Source organism: Balearica regulorum, chromosome 1 (genome assembly GCF_011004875.1).
Source record: "Balearica regulorum gibbericeps isolate bBalReg1 chromosome 1, bBalReg1.pri, whole genome shotgun sequence".
Classification (NCBI taxonomy): Eukaryota; Metazoa; Chordata; class Aves; order Gruiformes; family Gruidae; genus Balearica; species Balearica regulorum.
This window is the reverse complement of record NC_046184.1, coordinates 69,675,205-69,693,260: the sequence shown is the minus strand read 5'-3', so window position 1 is coordinate 69,693,260 and position 18,056 is coordinate 69,675,205. Positions and strand designations below refer to the sequence as shown.

Sequence of the window (18,056 nt, the reverse complement as noted above, 5' to 3'; positions counted from 1 at the left end):
ACATTAGGACCTTTATGCTGCCTCCCATTACCCCAGTAGCCAAGGCCACCTGTGTGAGGGTCAATAACAAGAAACAGTTCTCAGCAGGCTTGCAGCTGTCATTCAAGTCAACTCTGCTTGACACTGGAGCACTTTGGAGAATGAAGGGGTTGGCTTCTCCAGAAGCTACAATTTTAAACAAAGAGTAATGCTTCTTATTAAAAAGAACAGCAAGCATGGGAAACAGTGAACATTTGTTTAGCCCCATTGCTCTGAAACTAAATATCTAATTTGTTGTTCCTATGCAAGTGTCCCCATAGTTTTAAACAGGTATGTACTCCCCCTCCAAGGCAATTTTTTTACATGTAAACATGGAACAGTGTTTGCTCTAACACTATTTTTACCCAACTGACTGCATGATATGTGATCAACGACTGCTTGATGAGTTCTGGGACCCTGAAGGTCACAGTTTTATTTACCTATCAGCCCTGGAAAGGAGACAAAGGGGAAGGGAGTAGAAGGAAGAAAGACTGAAGCCAAGTTAAGTTCTATTTGAGGTTAATTTATTGAGTTACAAAGAACCTGCCAGCTCCACCATATTTACAAAGGTTTTCAAGAGGATTCTAGAGCTATTACTGTTACTGATCCACAAGTTAAAAATGCATAAACAAACCAAATGAACCACATCCATAATGTCAACTGTAGAAACACTGGTTACCTTACAGGAGGACTTTGAGGCATATTCAAACATAGGAAAAATGTTTTCCAACCACTGATTTCTAAAGCCACCAGCAAGATTCTTATTTCTCACTCTAATGTAGCTATGTCTGAAGATCAGGCTTCCTTATGCTGCCATTGATGGAAGTTTCTGTTCTTCAATATACACATTTTATGAATCAGGAATTTAATTAGAAGGCTATTCAGAAAAAAGCATTGCAAGGTGTTAAAATAATCTTCAAGAGCACAATGAAATCTAGTCAGTTCCATTTGATACTTTTGCAAGGTGGTACTGCTGCCAGATGTGCACATAAAATCCTGTCATCACTTTGGAGTCACAACCAAACCAAATGAAGTCAGACTTCCCAGGACCCTGTCACTATTCACATCTCAAGCAGCATTGTAGAAACAGTGGCACTTGAAATCATCACATTGCTTTTCTTACTGTCCATGACTTTGAAAGGCTGTTTTCAGGCAACTTCATCCACTCAGTTGCAAGAAGAAATATTAATGCTCTCTACATTCATTCATCCACCTTTCCATTCCCCACTCCATCCCCAGAAGAGATCATGGATTGTCTAAAAAGAGGAGAGAGCATATCTCCCAGTTCAGCTGGGTTCATTTCTGCATTGTAATGCAGAACTTCTTCAGGAGGTTCTGCATTACAATACCACAGGGATAAGGACACTGTTAGCCAAGGCCTGTAAGCCCACACATCTGGATGCATGCAGTTCCCACTGAAAACAGCTGGCTCTGCTTACCTCATTAGTAAGTCTACAGTAATCTTTACTTGATACTGAACTTCACACATTGTTTGGGGAAGAATCTAATCACCTGAATGCCAGTGGCCTTCCTCAGAGCATTGGTAGGTGAACATTTGCTGACCAACAATCTAACTCCGTAACACTGACTTAAAGTATCAGCTAAGATTCAGAGTTACTCTACACACAGAAAACTAAAAACCCACAAAGGAATGTCAGTGTCAAATAGAGTAGCAGGAAAGCTACTAATAGTGTGTCAGAAAAAACACACTGAAGTGTACTTGTTTGTACAAAGCAAGGAGAAACCTACCAGCTTTATGTTTAAGAGAAACATGTAACTTTGTTCCTACTGCAAGGGCTACAAAAAACCCAAAAACCACTCATGCAAGAGAATACCATCTAGCACAAGGTCTTTTATGGAGTATGGGCTACACTAATGCAAGCCGGCATCAGACCTGGAAAGTCTACCTCCACGTCACAGGGAGACTGCCAGAGGCACACCACACTGTCACACTGCTCTCCTTGAAGGAAAAAAACATCCTATCACACTGAGATGAGCTACAGAGCTGCTCAATGCAAAGCTGCCACTACTCTAGGATTCTAGAAGTTTATACTATCATCATACCAAGGGAATTCTCATCAACTTCTGAGATTTGTAGCTAGGCCATGCTAAGCACACATTCAGCTCAAACAGTACATACCAAAGTGCCACCCATGTTGGTAACTGAGGTCAGAATCCAATGCTCAGGTGTTGAGACACTGGGTCAGACCTAAATTTAAGTAACAGTTCCATAATTGCAATTAAGATTTGATCAACTCTTCAAAAGTTGAATTATCCTGATGCTTGTGTAAAGAAAACAAACTGCCATACATGCTACACTATACTCGGCCACAGCGTGAGCTGTTCAAATTTAGTGCCCACCACAACAGCAAGGCCACACTCAGCAGGAATTAAGCTATGAGAGAGTTTTATAGAAGAACTTTCAGGCATGGCAGAATATCCTTCCCTACCAGCATGACAGCTGAATGAGCTGTATCCAGTAAGACATCTTACATACCTCATGCATCTATTCCAGCCCTCCAGAGAATGCCACAGTAATATTACTGTGGAACACATTTATCAAGAGATCTTTGCAACTCAGGAAAGCTTAGAGGGCAATTTTCCTATATGTAGTTTTACTGAGGTAAATAGGAACTATTCTAACAACTTAAGAGTGATCAAACCTCTAGTACATGTTACCAAAGTGTTTCAAAGCTATTCAGGTTATTCACTAAGAGCTAATTGATAATTTAATCATTGAGCAGGAAATCTTTGTGCTTGGTTTGTGGACTAAAGTCTGAGTTAAATCCTATTATTGCAAACCAGCAAAATGCAGTCATGCTAGGCTTTGCAAAGATGGTGGAGGAAAAGGGATTCCTTCTAGATTCCTTAAACTGGAATATAATGTAACAAAAGACAACTACAGTAACTATAACAGTCTGAAGATCTCTACAAAATTCTCCCCTGGACCATGAACTAACTGGCCTTGGAAGACTCAAAGTAACAAAGGCAAAGAGTTGTACAGCTGAAAGCGTTCTGAAAGACCAAAGAAACTCCATCCACAACAAATTATCATTGCCATTGGCACAGAAGAATCACACTGGGTAGCTGTTACTTGGTGCCATTTTATCAGTGAGAAAGTTTTAGTGCCTATAACAACCTGGACTTAGTCCAGTAAGCTTTTCCCCTTAACAAATCAGGACTGATTATTGGTAGACACCAAAAACATTCCTTTATTTCTGTACTGGACCATCCTCAATCCTACATCTGGGCAGACTGCCCTGCAAGTTTCCATTACCTGAATATCTTGATTTCTTTTTCCAGTATCCATAGCTTCATACCAAGATTTAAATTCCAGTTTTTGAAAGGCAGAGGGTTAATCTACCAACCTGAGACTCAACAACTGTCCCTTCCAATTTAGTGCTAGAAACTGAGACTTTCATACAGTGCAACCTAGCAGTCATACATAAATCATCACTTATTACCACACTTTGAAAACAGCTGTGTTAGTGGGATTTTACTTCTCAGCAGATTTTACTTTCCCTTGATCTTCTACTTTTTTGATGGCAGCTTGGATGGCTTCTTGATCACCCAGAAACTGGTGAGGGCCCAGAGGGTGCAGATTCTCATCAAGTTCAAGAAGTATCGGCACACCAGTGGGGAGAGTAACATTGATGATCTCTTCATCAGATATGCCTGCCGAAGAAAAAAAAACAACATAGACAATCAGGAAGCTGTTCACTTGGTGTGACTATCTAGTTCAGCCTTATTTCTGAGATTATCTAGTCTTAAAACAGTCAAGGACATGTTCCAGCTCCATCAACAGCAGCTTCTCAAGGGTCAATTCCCAGCTAGACCACAGCTTGGTTAGAGCTTTAGGAACAGCTAAAGGAGGGAATTCCCATCAAGGTGAAGACAGTTTCTTCATTTTTCAGTCAACACATGTTAAATAAACAGGAAGAGATTGCCCTAGAGACTATACCTTTCCTTTAATACAGGACATTGAGGACAATAGATTCTCCTCCTTATCCTCCCAACTCATGCATCACAAAAGATAGACTCCACATGTGCTACTCCAACATGAAACCACCTCTGCTAAGCAACCAATAAAAACAGTTTCTTTAAGAGAAAAATTAACATTGGCATCCTGCCTTTAAGTTCTCTATGCAAAGCTTCTCACACAAGCTGCCTTAAAAATCAGTATTTAACTCCTCCAGTCTAAGTATCACTGTTTGCCCACATCTGATTTCTCAAAAGCAAGTTTATAGCATCTTACCAACAGTACTATTTTCAGAATTATTAGATACAGGATATTCATTTCTGCTTTCAAATGAGGGAGAGGGTAAGAAAAGGGAAAGTCAATTTATCCAACTTGGAGCATTTCCCTATATTTTTCTACTTCACTAAAATAACATATACCTGGGGAGAAAATTTATTTTACCTAGCTGTGGTTAATTAAAATATTCTGGGGCTCTAATCTCAATGAAATTGCTTGTTATTTTTATATCAAACACACAAGTCTCCAAAGCATCCGAGTGAATTGAGACCAAACCTCCTAGTAAAGTTTCCACACAAAATCTATATAGCCGCATTAAGCAGCAGTGACTGCAGAGACATTATTCCTCAAAAATTTCAGGCAAAAGAAAGTTAGCATTATGGGGAATGTCAATATTTCTTTTTTCTCCCAGTTTTAGAAGCACTGAAATCAGAGCAGTAACCTGCTGTTTTAAAGTAGGACAGTTTCAGATACTTCATGCACAGAAAAGGCACACAATCAAGCTTCTAAAACAATGACAACATATAAACTAGACCAAGGTGCATGAAAACATCCTCTTGAGCAGCTGACAAAACAGATGGTTCTCAGAACACATGGGTGCAAGTTTACCAGTGATTTTAACATTAATTAGAAAAGCAGAGCCAACATATTAACAGGAAAACCCACAAAGTCAAGCCACTCAGCAACAGTGGGATGACAGCAGGTCAGAAAAACAGAACTAATCATGAGGTGTGAATAATTTCATGCCCCTGCTCAGAGACTACACAAACATGCAACTTTTGCAGTGACCTATTCTTGTTTTGATTAGGCTAAGTACTAGTTCAGCTGTAGATTAGCCCTAAATTTCAGAACAGTATGGAGCAAGAGAAAGACAAATCCTTGCAGAAGTCTTAGACCCTGTTACATACTGAGCCATCAGTCCATTAAAAAAATTATTCTCTGCCAGTTAAAGCAATCCCTGTATACAAGGGATAAATAATTCACCTGTTGCAGGCAGCAGAGTCAGACCTACAGAAAAACACTCAAGGAGCATCTAAAATTTTAAAACCACACAGAAGTCAAAAATTCTCAGTCCATTTACCAGGCACAAGCACTATTCTCAAGGGCTTTGGTTTGCAAAACAAGCTGCCTGAACTCTTATTTCAAGCATTTCTAAACACATTACATTTTAACAACATACACATGTCACCATGTATCCAGAGAATCAGGCCTTAGGAAGTGTTCTGCCCACCTCTCAAATTCAGTCTCCCAGACTAAACCATCCAGATATACACAAAGCAAATGAAGTCATGCAGGAGAATTTAGGCAAACCACATAATGTGGTCAGCAGCCAGGATATTTAAAGGTTTCCTCTAAAGATGGATTAAACAAAGCTAGCTGTAGCTACATGGATTCAGAAACACATTTTACTGTTTTTACAGAACACAGTGACCACGCTAATGTTAACTAGCATTGATTTACAAAGCAAAACTGTGCAGTCTAGGATAAACAAGCTGCAGCAAGCAAATTGGCTTTCTCTTGAGATTTTTTCCTCATACGGAAGTGTTGCCTCACAGCCAGAAGGCTGGAACTGCAAGTTGAAGTCAGATGAAAATCCTAAAGAAACATAATGTCCTGTTGCTTTATTTCAGCACTGTTACTGTATTTATATGGTATTGCTCTTCTTCAGGAAGCGAGATGCTGATCAGGCTTGTCACACAAGCTCTGGAGTTGCAAGCAAAATGCACATAGAACACTCCCCACCCAGCAGGCGAGGAAGACAGTAAAGGGATCACGTCTTACAGTCTAGCCATTGCAAGCACAAGCTAAATGCTATCCAATTACTCCATGTGCTGTAACTATAGCCAAGTGACCTTTTCTTGCACTTCATCTGAGCCGGCCCATGTCACAATCCCATCCTATCTCACAGGGAAGAAGGGTGAAATCAGGGCAAGGACTCAACTGCTGACTACAAGGTGCAATAGGAAGCAATGAAGAAGCAACATTCTTCCCTCCAATACTACAGCCTGGGTCTCAGCACTGCTGATGAGTACTGTGCTGAAAGCACTCTTTTCCCAATAAGGTTCAAAACCAAGGTCCTACCTACTTACAGCCATAAGAATCCACAGACATTACCAAAGTACTCAGGATATCTTCCTCAGGACCCCAGATAAAATGCTGACTGGGCAACTACATTCCTCAAGCAGACATCTCCCATGTTCTCTCTCATAAGCACCCATTAAACATTGTTCCCTAACAGTAACTGTACAGCAGGAAGCAGTTAGACACGTGAATATTGTAAGAATTTGGTACACCACTTACCACAAAAAAGATCTTTCAAAAATCACATTCAGCATTCTTTCCCAGCTCACTTATGCTCCATTTAACTGAGCTGGGTGACGAGAGACCAGTAATAGCTCTGTGCAAGCTTAAGAATTCACCTTTACCTGGTAGCCCATGAAGTGCTTTGAAATACTTGCACCCTGAAAGTCCCCTGAAAAGAGGCAAACCACATTGGTCTTGATTTTGAGCACCTACAGCTGATTTCTACAAGGGCTGGCTCAGCTTCTCCATCCTTCTCACTTTTGTGCTTACCAAGTTCCTTCCTTGTAATGGTCAGAGCAACACAAAAAACACAACAGCTATTGAGAACAGCTACACCCCTCCTCTCCTGCATGTCAGCTACACCTGAGACAGATGATTCATCCATCAAAACACACAAGATCACACACAAATTCAGCCACAATGGGCTTGTTCTAGAACTGGTGCTTTGTAATTGAGATCCAAATCAGGTCATAGCATCCTCCCCACAAGCTTAATGAAAATACTGAAGCTTTAGTCTAATAGGTTAAATATTCAGGGCCAGATTCTGCTCTCCCTGCAGGCTGGCAAAGGATCTAACTTCAGCAGGGTAGAGGGAAGTGGGGACAGTGTTATAATCTGACTAATCTTTACAGAACATTAGCTCAGTGTGCAGATTTTAAGGAAAGAAGGAATAAAATGGGTGAGCTACAACTGTGGCTGCAGCATATTATCTACACCTGTTTGACCCTTACATTTATCAAAATTTATGTCTGTATTGGGTTTGTGTGGCAAGGCTTTGGTAGCAGGGGCTACAAGGGTGGCTTCTGTGAGAAGCTGCTAGAAGCTTCCCCTATGTCCAACAAAATCAATGCCAGCCAGCTCCAAGAGGGACCCACTGCTGGCCAAGACAATCAGCAACAATGGTAGCACCTCTGGGATACCATAGTTAAGGGGAAAAAACTGCATGACCAATGTGGGGCATGAAAAAAACTGTGGCAGGTTGACCTTGGCTAGACTCCAGGTACCCACCAAGACACTCTAAATCCTCTCCTCAGCAGGACAGCAGGGAGAGAAAATAAGATGGAAAACTCAGGTCAAGATAAATGCAGTTTAATAAAGCACAAGCAAAGGAAAACAAAAGACTTATTCTCTACTTCCCATCAACAGGTGATGTCCAGCTACTTCCCAGGAAGCAGAGCTTCAGTATGAGTAGTGGTTGCCCCAGAAGACAAGTGTTGTGATAACAAATGCCTGTTCCTCCTTTCTCTTCACTTTCATTGCTGAGCAAGTGTCATACGGTATAGAATATCCTTTTGGTCAGTTTGGGTCAGCTGTCCTGGCCACATTCCCTCCCAAGATCATGCCAATCCCAGCCTACTGGGCAAGGGAGAGGAATGTTGGAGAGACAGCCCTGGTGCTGTGCCAGCACCATTCAGCAGTAGCCAAAGTACTGGTGTATCATCAACACCTTCCTAGCTACCACTACGAAGCACAGCACTATAAGGGCTGTTATGGGGAAATTAACTCTGCCAGACCCAATACAATGTCTTACATAAATAGCTCCTGATGACAGCCTGACTTTGACTGTGGTCATTACTGAGGGGATCCCAATATGAGACAGTGTAGGAAAGCAAACTATGAATCTATCATTCCCATGCAGTAGAGAAATCCAGCCTGCCTTAAACTCCTCAAGCAGTCTAAATAGGCTGGAAAAGGCATGAGATTTGCTACTACCAGCATTAGCTGTCCATTACGGCATTAGGCAAGAAAGTCCCAGAAGTCTTGAGTAGAGACCAATGCTGCACAACCACCACCAGGAACTCAAGGCAGCACTGACAAATTGAGTTCTGAGCATTCAACTCTGGAGCCTACAAGCACACACATTGGCCTTGGACACACCTCTGGCAAAAGGTTTCCATCTCTGCCTGAAACACTATTGAGAGTCCCTCAAACCCAAGTTTCTGGAAACCAGTCACTAACACCTCATGTCCAAAATCTTGTCTCAGGTGCAGGTCCTGGTCAGGCTGTTCCAGCCCTTTTGCTCTATCATCAGGCACTTGCCACCCCCTTCCCTGAACCAATTCAAACCACCAACATGACAGAAAACTAAACTACCCACTCCTTGCTGTTCCTTGCCAGTTTACAAGCAAAGTTAACTTGCAAAAAGGCCCAACCAGCTCACAAGAAATAAGCAGCAGCAGAACAGAGCAAAGACTGGGATAAATGACAGGGAGTGCAAGACTCTCATTTCAGCAGCAGTGAGTTGGTAGATCTCAAGCTGGTTTCTGTAACCACTCTCAGACACCAGTCACATAAGTAGTATTTCCTTAAGGTCAAGCAGCAAAATTGGTAAAATAAGATTAGGTAGTCCTCAACACACAATCCACACCAGGGCTCACAACGCATAGCCCCAGCATGTAAACTACTGGCATATTGTAACTGCACAAGTATCACCTTCACAGTAATGCAAAAAAGGAAAGTCCTTGAGGGTACTGCTCTGCCTGCTCACCAACCAACAAGACCAGCATCAGGTCTTCCCAGTCACCACATTCTGCCTGTGGGCCCAGTTCTAGAGCTCTGTTACCACAATGAGACGAACCCAACACATCCAACATCTGCATCTTTCTTCAAGAAGCCAGCTAACTCCTTCCCCGCCTTTTTTGTTTTTACCCTGAGCATGACAAGGCTCAGTCACCATCACACCACATCTAAGAGACAGTAACCTTTCAACAGGGAAGAAATTCTGGAACCAAGCCTTCCACAAGATCCCATCTTGAGATACTTAACACCAGTCCTCAGGGTTAAATGGTTGGGAATGAAGAAATAAGTCAAGATCAATCCTTCTGCCAGTCACCTGGAAAGTTAGTCCATTAGACTTGGTCTCCAGTTAGTATTTCAACAGAAACAGGGCAAGCTAGTCACAACTATTACACTAATTTGTCTTCATGATGGGACACTGCTAAGAGGGTCTCAATCTGAAGTATCAGTTATTAGATAAGAGCAAACTATTCCTCCTTCCAATGATTGAAATCACCACCTGCAAATACATCCTGTGCATTTAGGATGCTTATTTAGCAGATTTTAGCAACTGATACTTTCATAACCAATATGATTTTCAGCATCCAGAGTAAAAATCTATCAGTGAAGTCCGATATGGTTACTTTAGATACCATCCTCATTAACACCTTGTTGCCATTGCTTTTTCAATGTATCAGAGATGGTATACCAAGAAGGAAAAAAACATGGCCTGTCTGAAGACCTGAGTTACAGGTCACAGGCCATACCAGTAGGTGCCACAGAACAAAACAGTTGCTAAGTTATGACAAGATACTTCCACCAGCAAGCACAAGATGCCACTTGAAGATGTTACTTTCAGAGAGCCTTTCCAACCCTAACATACAATAAAAACTGTCTTCTTGCTCAGCTCACATTCAGTTGTGCCAATGATTCCTACCATCACTGCATACATCACCTGAAGATGACGCAAAGAATAAGTGCTCTGAAAGGACTGCATAAGTTCAGTTAAAGACTTAAAAAATTGATACCAACATCATACTTTTGACAGGATTGCAGAAAACAGCCATACTTGTCCTTGGTGGCATTTATCAAATTCATAGGGATTATCTAGAAGGAACACAGCCCAGCATCCCCACTGGACACCAAGAGCTCACAGCACTGAGATCTTCAGCAGCAATCCGAGACAAACATCACTGAGCCCACCAGCACAGAAGAGCAAGCTCACTGAGAAGCTGCTGTTTCTGATCTCCAAGTGCATACAAGGCTATGGTCCAGTTTGTGTTAAATACTGTTTTCAGAAAGATTATTGGGATATTGCAAACCATGACAGATCCTACAGACACTTCACCTACCTCGATGAGGCCCGAGCAAACAAGAAGTCCAAACCCATAATCAAAGCCTTGTTAGCCTCACATTCTGTTGCTCTGATGTTTTTGTGTGCAAGTAGAAAGCAGATCCACATTTCAAGCTCATTCCCAATTACTCATAACAAGGAAAAAATTCAGATTCAGAGAACTGCAAGCCTGTTTCAAAAAAATACCTCACTGAAATAGTAACTTCAAGGATACCCTGGGTCTTTCAGAAAAGACATTAAATTACACACTGAAACAATCAGAATTGTTTCAAGCTGAATTAAAACATTCTTATTTACTGTCATTTAAAGTTTCCAAGCTACAGCTTCCAGGATTAAGTTATCACTATGACTAAGACATCCAAGCAGTCATGTAGGATCACTGTGTGAGGCATGCAGAGCCCAGTTTTCTAAATACCAAAAAAACATGGCTCCAGCTAAGATAGAGGGGCCTAAAAACTTCCACTCAACTGCAGGACACACTAGATCCAGCTAGGTATACATTGGAGCTCTGGGAAAAAAAAAGCAACCAGGTTACAATATCAGGGGTCTTTAAGCTCTGTTCATGCCACCCTTCAGGCCAGCTCTGCAGCAATCCAAATCTCCACTGCATAAAGGGCAGAAAAGCCAACACATATCTGGCAATTGCTCCTGTGTGGGAGCTGAGGTAGCTGATGGACAGTCCTCGGTCAACAGAACTAGATCCTCTGCCAAAGATTCTTCACATTTCCTTATTCAAACACATACTGGGAAGGACAAGGTATAGTGTAGGACAGACGAGACAGTTGTATTCTACTTTGGTTGAGTGTTGGCAGCCCTTGAAGAGTTATACCTAAGAGATTGTCCCAAAGAAAAGCTTTGCAGCTGCTCTAACTTACACTTCTCTCTGATCTCACGGTAGCAAGGAATCCAGCCATACTAACCTTTACCAGTCACTGTCAGCTCTAGCCTTGGTGCACATCTGCACAGAAAGTAGCCCAGGATTTCTACTGAAGCTGTGGTCAAATTGCAGCATTCCACCCCCAAAGGGCTTGGCCAGCATGGTTTCATGGAACTGGTTCAGTTCTTGGGGGGGGGGGCAGGGGAGATACCATAGCTGCAGATCCCCCTGCTCCTTTGTAATTCTCTATCATTTCAGACAGTGTGGACAATCACTCTGACCACATCAGCAGAACTGGCTGAACCAGCTTTCCTCCTTCATCCAAGCAGTGATCTGTACCCCAGAATTCACAGCCTCTATGGTTCCAGAAGCCACTTGTACAAGCTTATTTCCTGGGCTTCTGACTCCTGCTAAAGCATCAGCTGTCCTGACTGTTCCAGCATGCCTGAATACAAAAAGTGCTCAGTAGAGTCAGAGCTGTAGAGGCACACACCAGAGGGTTTTATAACTAAAAAAATTAAGTGGACACAACCCAGTCCGTGCATACTTGCAACTCTGGTAGGCTGCATTCATAGATGTATAATCACTGAATTCTACTCTACCCACAAAGAAATTCATACAGTCCATCTTCCAGTTTAGGATGACCTAAACTAAAAGCCATGTCATTAAAGAGGAGACATGGGGAAGAAAGAATCAGCAATGACTTAAAGATAATCACATCCTTTTCAAGTCCCAAATAAATAAGCAACCTTATGCTAAGCTACAAACTTAGGTGTTTATTGGTATGCATTTTCTATATTAGGAAATAATACAGTATTTGCATAAGCTTTAGCAAGTATCAACTCTGCAGAACTCCCTGTTAGTGCAGCTTAAGTAAACAACTATCAGGCATGAAGCCTCAGAAATGACCCACCACAGTAACAGTCAGGAATGTTTTCTACAACTCAAGACAAGCACTTTATTCTGCTTGTTACAGCAATGTTTGTTTAATGGGCAGATTATGACTTCAACCCTTCTGACAAAGCAGCTGAAAAAAACAAAAATAGACACAAACTCTTCAGGATCTATCTAGACCAACCACAAAGTCAGTCTGAATACAGTCATTTAAAATGAGCAGTGAGAAACAAGGGGAAAGCATCTGGCTCTTAACTACATTAACTTAATTCTCTCCTTCTTCCACACACTCCAGTTTGATTCCTGTTCCAAGAGGCCAACTTTTTACCTTCTCCTTGGAGATCATAGACATTAAGTGTTACATTGCCCAGATAATTAATACACACTACAGAACAAGATGTAAAGCTCTAAGCAGCTGAGTAAGGAGAAGAGGGGAAGGCTAAAAGGAAGACCCTTACCTTCCACGTGCTTCAGCAATGCCCTGGTGCTGTTACCATGTGCAGATATAAGGATCATTTTGCCACTTTTCAGTTCTGGCACTATCTTTTCATTCCAATAGGGAAGGAGTCTGTCAAGCACATCTTTTAGGCTTTCAGCCTTTGGGAGATTATCCTGAGAGACATCACTGCATTTATACCGGCGATCATTGTATATCTCTTCATAGTATGGATGAGATTCAGTTATGGGAGGTGGGGTAACATCATAGCTTCTCCTCCATATTTTCACTTGCTCCTCCCCATGATTCAGAGCCATTTCTGCTCTGTTGAGACCGATCAGTGCACCATAGTGACGTTCATTCAGTCGCCAAGAACTCTGAATGGGCACCCACTCTTGACCCATCTCTTCCAGGACAAGCCACGCAGTCTGGATGGAGCGGCTGAGCACAGAGGTGAAGACGAGGTCAAACTCAAAGCCCAGCGCTTTAAGGTGTTTGCCACAGTTCTGAGCTTCCTTTATCCCATCACTGCTCAGCTTCTGGTCCACCCAGCTGCAGAAGCGATTCTCCTTATTCCAGGCTCCTTCCCCATGTCTTAAGAGAACAAGCCTGTACTTAGCCATTTTGGTTGCAGCTTAGCACCGATGACAACTGGTCTGGCATCTAATGACAATGCATCTGGACAGATATACAAGAGAGATACATCAAGCATCTTATAGATAATACAAGTAGTAATATGGCAGCAAAGAGTGGACAACTATCAGAATCAAAACAACCAAAGAAACAAGTGTCTGCTAAGTATCACTTTACCTTTGAGGTCTCCTGGCTTTGAATTCCTTCCCACCCTTGAGTGGGAGGAAAAGCACCATCCTCCACCCAGCTGTTGCAACTAGCCCACTTAACCAATTGATTAGTAGCAGATTTGTACAAGCTGTTCCTGCCTACAGATTTCCCTCACACAGAGCCCCACTCAACATCAGAGGCTCCCAATCAGAGAAGCAGATCTCTCTCACTGGTGAACTTACAGGCAAGACATGAAGCCCAAGCTCCTAAGAGCTGCCCAGACCCACAATGGCTCCGAGGGAATGCAGGCACAGATAGCAACTGTGATCCTCTGCCACAGCAATTGGCCAGGAGGACCACAGAATTGCAACTGGCAATACACAGAACCTTATCAGCTTTCCTCAAAGGAGATGTCACCATAATCATTCTCTGTATAACTTTTTTCCTCACATCCCCATCCTGTCCTGCTAATTATGCCAGCTTCTGTTTAATTCTTCCCCAGGCCACCTGCTCCATCATTCCCTACAAGGGAGAGTCTTCTGTGATTTCATGCAAAGGTGGCCTGAATTTTGTGTATGACAAGGAGCAGCACAGATGAAATCCCTTGCACGCTCCACTTTTTCCACTCACAATAATCAGTTGCATATTAAACAGAAATCAACTATTGTTAGGATTCAGGTGTCACACGACATCAGATACTAAACTTATAACAGGTTTATAACAAAAAGAAGTATCAGATCACTTTGGCTTTAAATAGAAATGCTTTCTCCAACATCCCATAAATATGATTAAAAATTGCAGTGTGCTCACAGCATGAACTACTATACAAAAACATAGCCCAATAAAAAGCTCTATCTCTGCAGATACCTCATTGTTCAGTTTAATTATGTAATCTGTTCCTGTGGATAATACAAATTACAAAACCTAAATTAAGGCCCAATACAAAAAAAACCAAGACCCCACAATAGAGGAGATGCACTTGTTCACACATGTTCTTAGTTAGGTACTTTTGACCAAAACCAATAAAAACCTCAATGACTAACAAAAAAAGGCTCATACAAAGACCCAAGAAAATCTGCAGACCATAAACTCCAGTTCAGTTATATAAAAGATTAAGCAGAATCACTATGCTCAAATAAATTTAGAAAGGACTGGCAGCCACAGGGTTGTTTAAATATCAGTCCACTTATGGAAGCATTTAAGCTAGAAGGCCTTAGAGCAACACATGGAAGTAATCCTACTCACCTTTCCTATGGCAAAGGAACAACCTATACAAATCCCACCACAGACTCAAGAGGTGCTTTATACAAGGCCACCACACACTCTTGGCTAGTTACCTGCAGGAAAAGAATAAACACCAAGTGCTCACACAGAAAGAAACCACAAGTGCAAATGGTTATACCAACTATCACTTGTTCTGGGAGCTTTAAGAAAATAGAGCACACACCCCTTATATGGGCTGGGAAAGCTACTAATTTCCTTCTCTCAAAAGGATGCAAATGCTCCTGCATTACCAACAAGGGAAAATTTCTTGTCTCCCAGATGCCCCAGGATACCATTTACTCCCTGAGATTTGTTTAAATTGCAATTACCATAGTTCTAGTGCACAGAAATCTACCAAAACCTCTGGGACACCATGGAGAATACAGACAACAGACCTGGACCCAGCATAAAACAGAAACAATATAGAGCCACAGCTCAACACAGTAGAACAGAGCAAGGTGCTCAGGATAACATCTTACATCGGTAAAGCTTTTAGCCAAGCTCAGTTTTAAGGTCTAACTTCCAGAGGTGGTCACTTCCAGGACTCCTCACCCCAACTGCACAAGCTCACCTGCTCGGCTCTCTTATAAAACGTTCCTCTGCGGTGCACCTCTGTCTCCTAGCCTTCCCTGAGAACAGGAGAGGCTTACCCGGAGATGTGGCAGCAACTCCCATACACAAAACACACGAGGCTGCCCAGGAGCGGGGCAACTCCCCCGCCGCGCCCAGCAACTCACACACACACGAGGTGCCTCACAGCTGCTGTCCCCTCAGGGAGCCCCTACCTGCTCCGGGCCCCAACACCGCCGTCCTTCCCCTCAAGGGACACACACACCCGGCCGGCTCCGGACACCCGCCAAAGGGAGCCCGCCCGCACCCCCCGCCTCAGGGAGTCTCCCCCGAGCCCCGACAACCCCTCCGAGAGAGGGCCCCCAGCCGCCCCGGGCTCCGACGCCCTCCTCCCCCGCAGGGAGCCACCTCCAAGCTCAGGGCCCTCCACCCACCCCCCACACTCGTCCCTCGGCTTAACAGACTAAATACGCGCTGCCTTACAGGGACCACTGCAGCAGGCTGCAGCGCTCCCGGAACGCTACAGCCGTGCTCCGCCACCCGCCCCCGCGGCCGGAACCAACACCGCCCGCTAGTTAGCCAGCCCGCTCGCCGTACCCCCGTCACCGCTCCCCGCCGCGGCCGCGCCAGAAGAGAGGTGGACCCCGCGTCTTAATGAGGCCTCGGCGGCCCCGCGCCCGCGAAGCTGGAGGAGCCTGATTGGCTGGCCCAGAGGATGAGCACTCTCCTCAGCCAATGAGGCCGAGCCTGTGGGCGGTGACGCGAGAGAGCGGCGTGGTGCCTACGGGCGCGCTAGGAAACGAGCTCAGCCGAGCCCGGCCGAGCCCAGCCGAGCCCCGCCGGCCCCCCGTGTCCTCGCGGCCCGCAGCTCAGCGCGGGGCTCGAGGCGCAGCGGAGCCAGCGGGGATGCTAGTGTCGTCGTCTGTCGTCACCACCCCCCCCCCGCGAAAATCCCGTCCTCAAAGCGCAGGTCGTTTTTCTGTGAGGGATCACAGCAGAGATGTTGGTTCCCCCCGCGGTTCTGGACGCGCAAACACAGGCGGCGTTGGCGTAGGCGACACTTACCACTTTGCCGGCACCACCAAAATGGAGAAATGGGGTCACGCCAGCGTGCGCAGGACACGACCGGAGGCAGCCAAGCCGCTGGCTTCTCCCAAAACCACCCCCAGTCCAGCTAACTCTGCATCAGCAGCAGATGGGCTCTGCTCCTCCAGAGCCACAGCTGCCGCGGGCCTCCAGCCATCCCCAGCGCACCTCCATCCACCCCCTGGGCACTGCCAAAGCAGTCGGGAGGGAGGATGCCAGCTTCACCCGTTTGCAACGTCAGGGAAGAGGCAAAGGAAGGAGCTGGGCTGTCTGCAGCCGCTGGATCATTCCTGCTCCCCCGCCCAGAGCCTCCTCCGTGCAAAGGAGGCCCGATGCCTTGGGCTGCCATCCAGCACCCCCTCGCTCATTCCCAGGAGGTGACGAAATGGGGCACAGCGTCAGTCAGATGGGGTCTTTCCCAGGCAGGGCTCACTTTTTCTTCTGGATTTAGGACCTTTTGGTTTTGGTGAGAAGCAAAGGTCTAAAATCTCATTACTCATAATGAAATCAGCAGAAAAAAACCAGATGCGAGTCTTCCTAACGACCATGCCAGCTCCCCTCATACCCACAGGCTGTAACTCCTATACAAAGTAATCAAAACCAAGTGCACAGAGCAGCTCTGGCTAGAAATGGAGAGAAGCAGTGTGGGAAGGTAGTGTCCTTTACCACTTCTATTGCCATAGGTCTGCTTTTATTTTTAAAAAAGAAGCAGAGCATATCTTTTATATCAGATTCACATTTTTTATATCTTTATATCAGATTCACATTTTCTTCTCTAAATGTTTACCCTCGAACAGCCACAATGTAAAGTTTAAAGGGCCACAAACTGTGCTCTATCACCTTCTCTACAAGGGTGTAGAGAGATGCGACCTTCCATTTTTAATAGGTTAAAGTGACAGTGCATGAAAATGAAAGACAGGGAATTCAGACTCTGATAGGAAAAAGCAACACAAGGAAATTTAAGAAAATTTGGGGCTGATATGTTAAAATAGTGTCTCTAAAGTGCTGTGAGGAGAAAGGGTGTTTTGTTTTGCGCTTACAGGTATTAGATCTAACTTGTCAGTGGGAAAGAAGGACCAGCCAGATGAAACACTGCTTCACTAGGCTCTCAGCATGGCACAACACTAAGTGTGCTGAGTGGCCAGAGTGGCCAGGTCATTGGTGAGCAGCATCTTGTGCCTCTTTGGTGGTTACTGCACTTTGTTCCTGATTTATTTGGAAAGCTCTGGAAAGCATTCTGCATCTCAGGGAGAACATTTTCAATGCTTTTCCTGATAAAAGGACCTGCCTGACCTCAATACAGAAGCACAGTAAAATCTGCTGCTTCTGCAAAATATTTCCACTGGATGTGAATTGCACTTACAGTTACACATACAATCCTTTTCAGCTCACCCACTAACTTTAATGTTAACAATTACTTTTCATCTCTGTCGGCTTTGTCTAAGCCAGAACCTACAGTATGAAGCCAGTCCAGCCTACGTAATCAAAGTAGTACTCTTAAGTTCATTGTACCAGAAGAGTTTGATTGCCGCCCATCAGCTCGAACTCGTAAAGAGAAATGCTCCCACATCCCAGTGTATGGTCACACACCTGCAATCACGCTGCCTCCAGTCAGATAAAACCTGTCTCCTCTTGTACGAACATACTAGTGGTACAGCTCTGCATATGGGTGCATCACAGGCAAACTGGGTGATTGACTTTGCAAGGAAAAGAACAAAAG

The 18,056-nt window shown here is 44.1% G+C and overlaps 1 protein-coding gene across 7 annotated transcripts in view; it reads right to left on the bottom strand.

The window, feature by feature from the left end:
* Positions 1 to 525: 525 nt before the first annotated feature.
* BPGM (bisphosphoglycerate mutase) overlaps positions 526 to 18,056 on the bottom strand; it is a 36,842-nt gene continuing 19,311 nt past the window's right edge. The window contains exons 1-5 of one of the 7 annotated variants that reach the window (XM_075757521.1): positions 16,316 to 16,496; positions 15,848 to 16,229; positions 14,663 to 14,754; positions 12,657 to 13,312; positions 526 to 3,693 (exon numbers count right to left, since the gene is read on the bottom strand). In XM_075757521.1, coding sequence (XP_075613636.1) covers positions 3,515 to 3,693; positions 12,657 to 13,257 — 780 coding nt within the window. In that variant the 5' untranslated portion in view covers positions 13,258 to 13,312; positions 14,663 to 14,754; positions 15,848 to 16,229; positions 16,316 to 16,496 and the 3' untranslated portion in view covers positions 526 to 3,514. Of the gene's footprint in view, positions 3,694 to 12,656; positions 13,313 to 14,662; positions 14,755 to 15,251; positions 15,404 to 15,465; positions 15,489 to 15,733; positions 15,792 to 15,842; positions 16,230 to 16,315; positions 16,497 to 18,056 lie in introns of those variants that run through there. The other 6 variants (XM_075757534.1, XM_075757531.1, XM_075757549.1 and 3 more) reach the window with 6 other exon arrangements.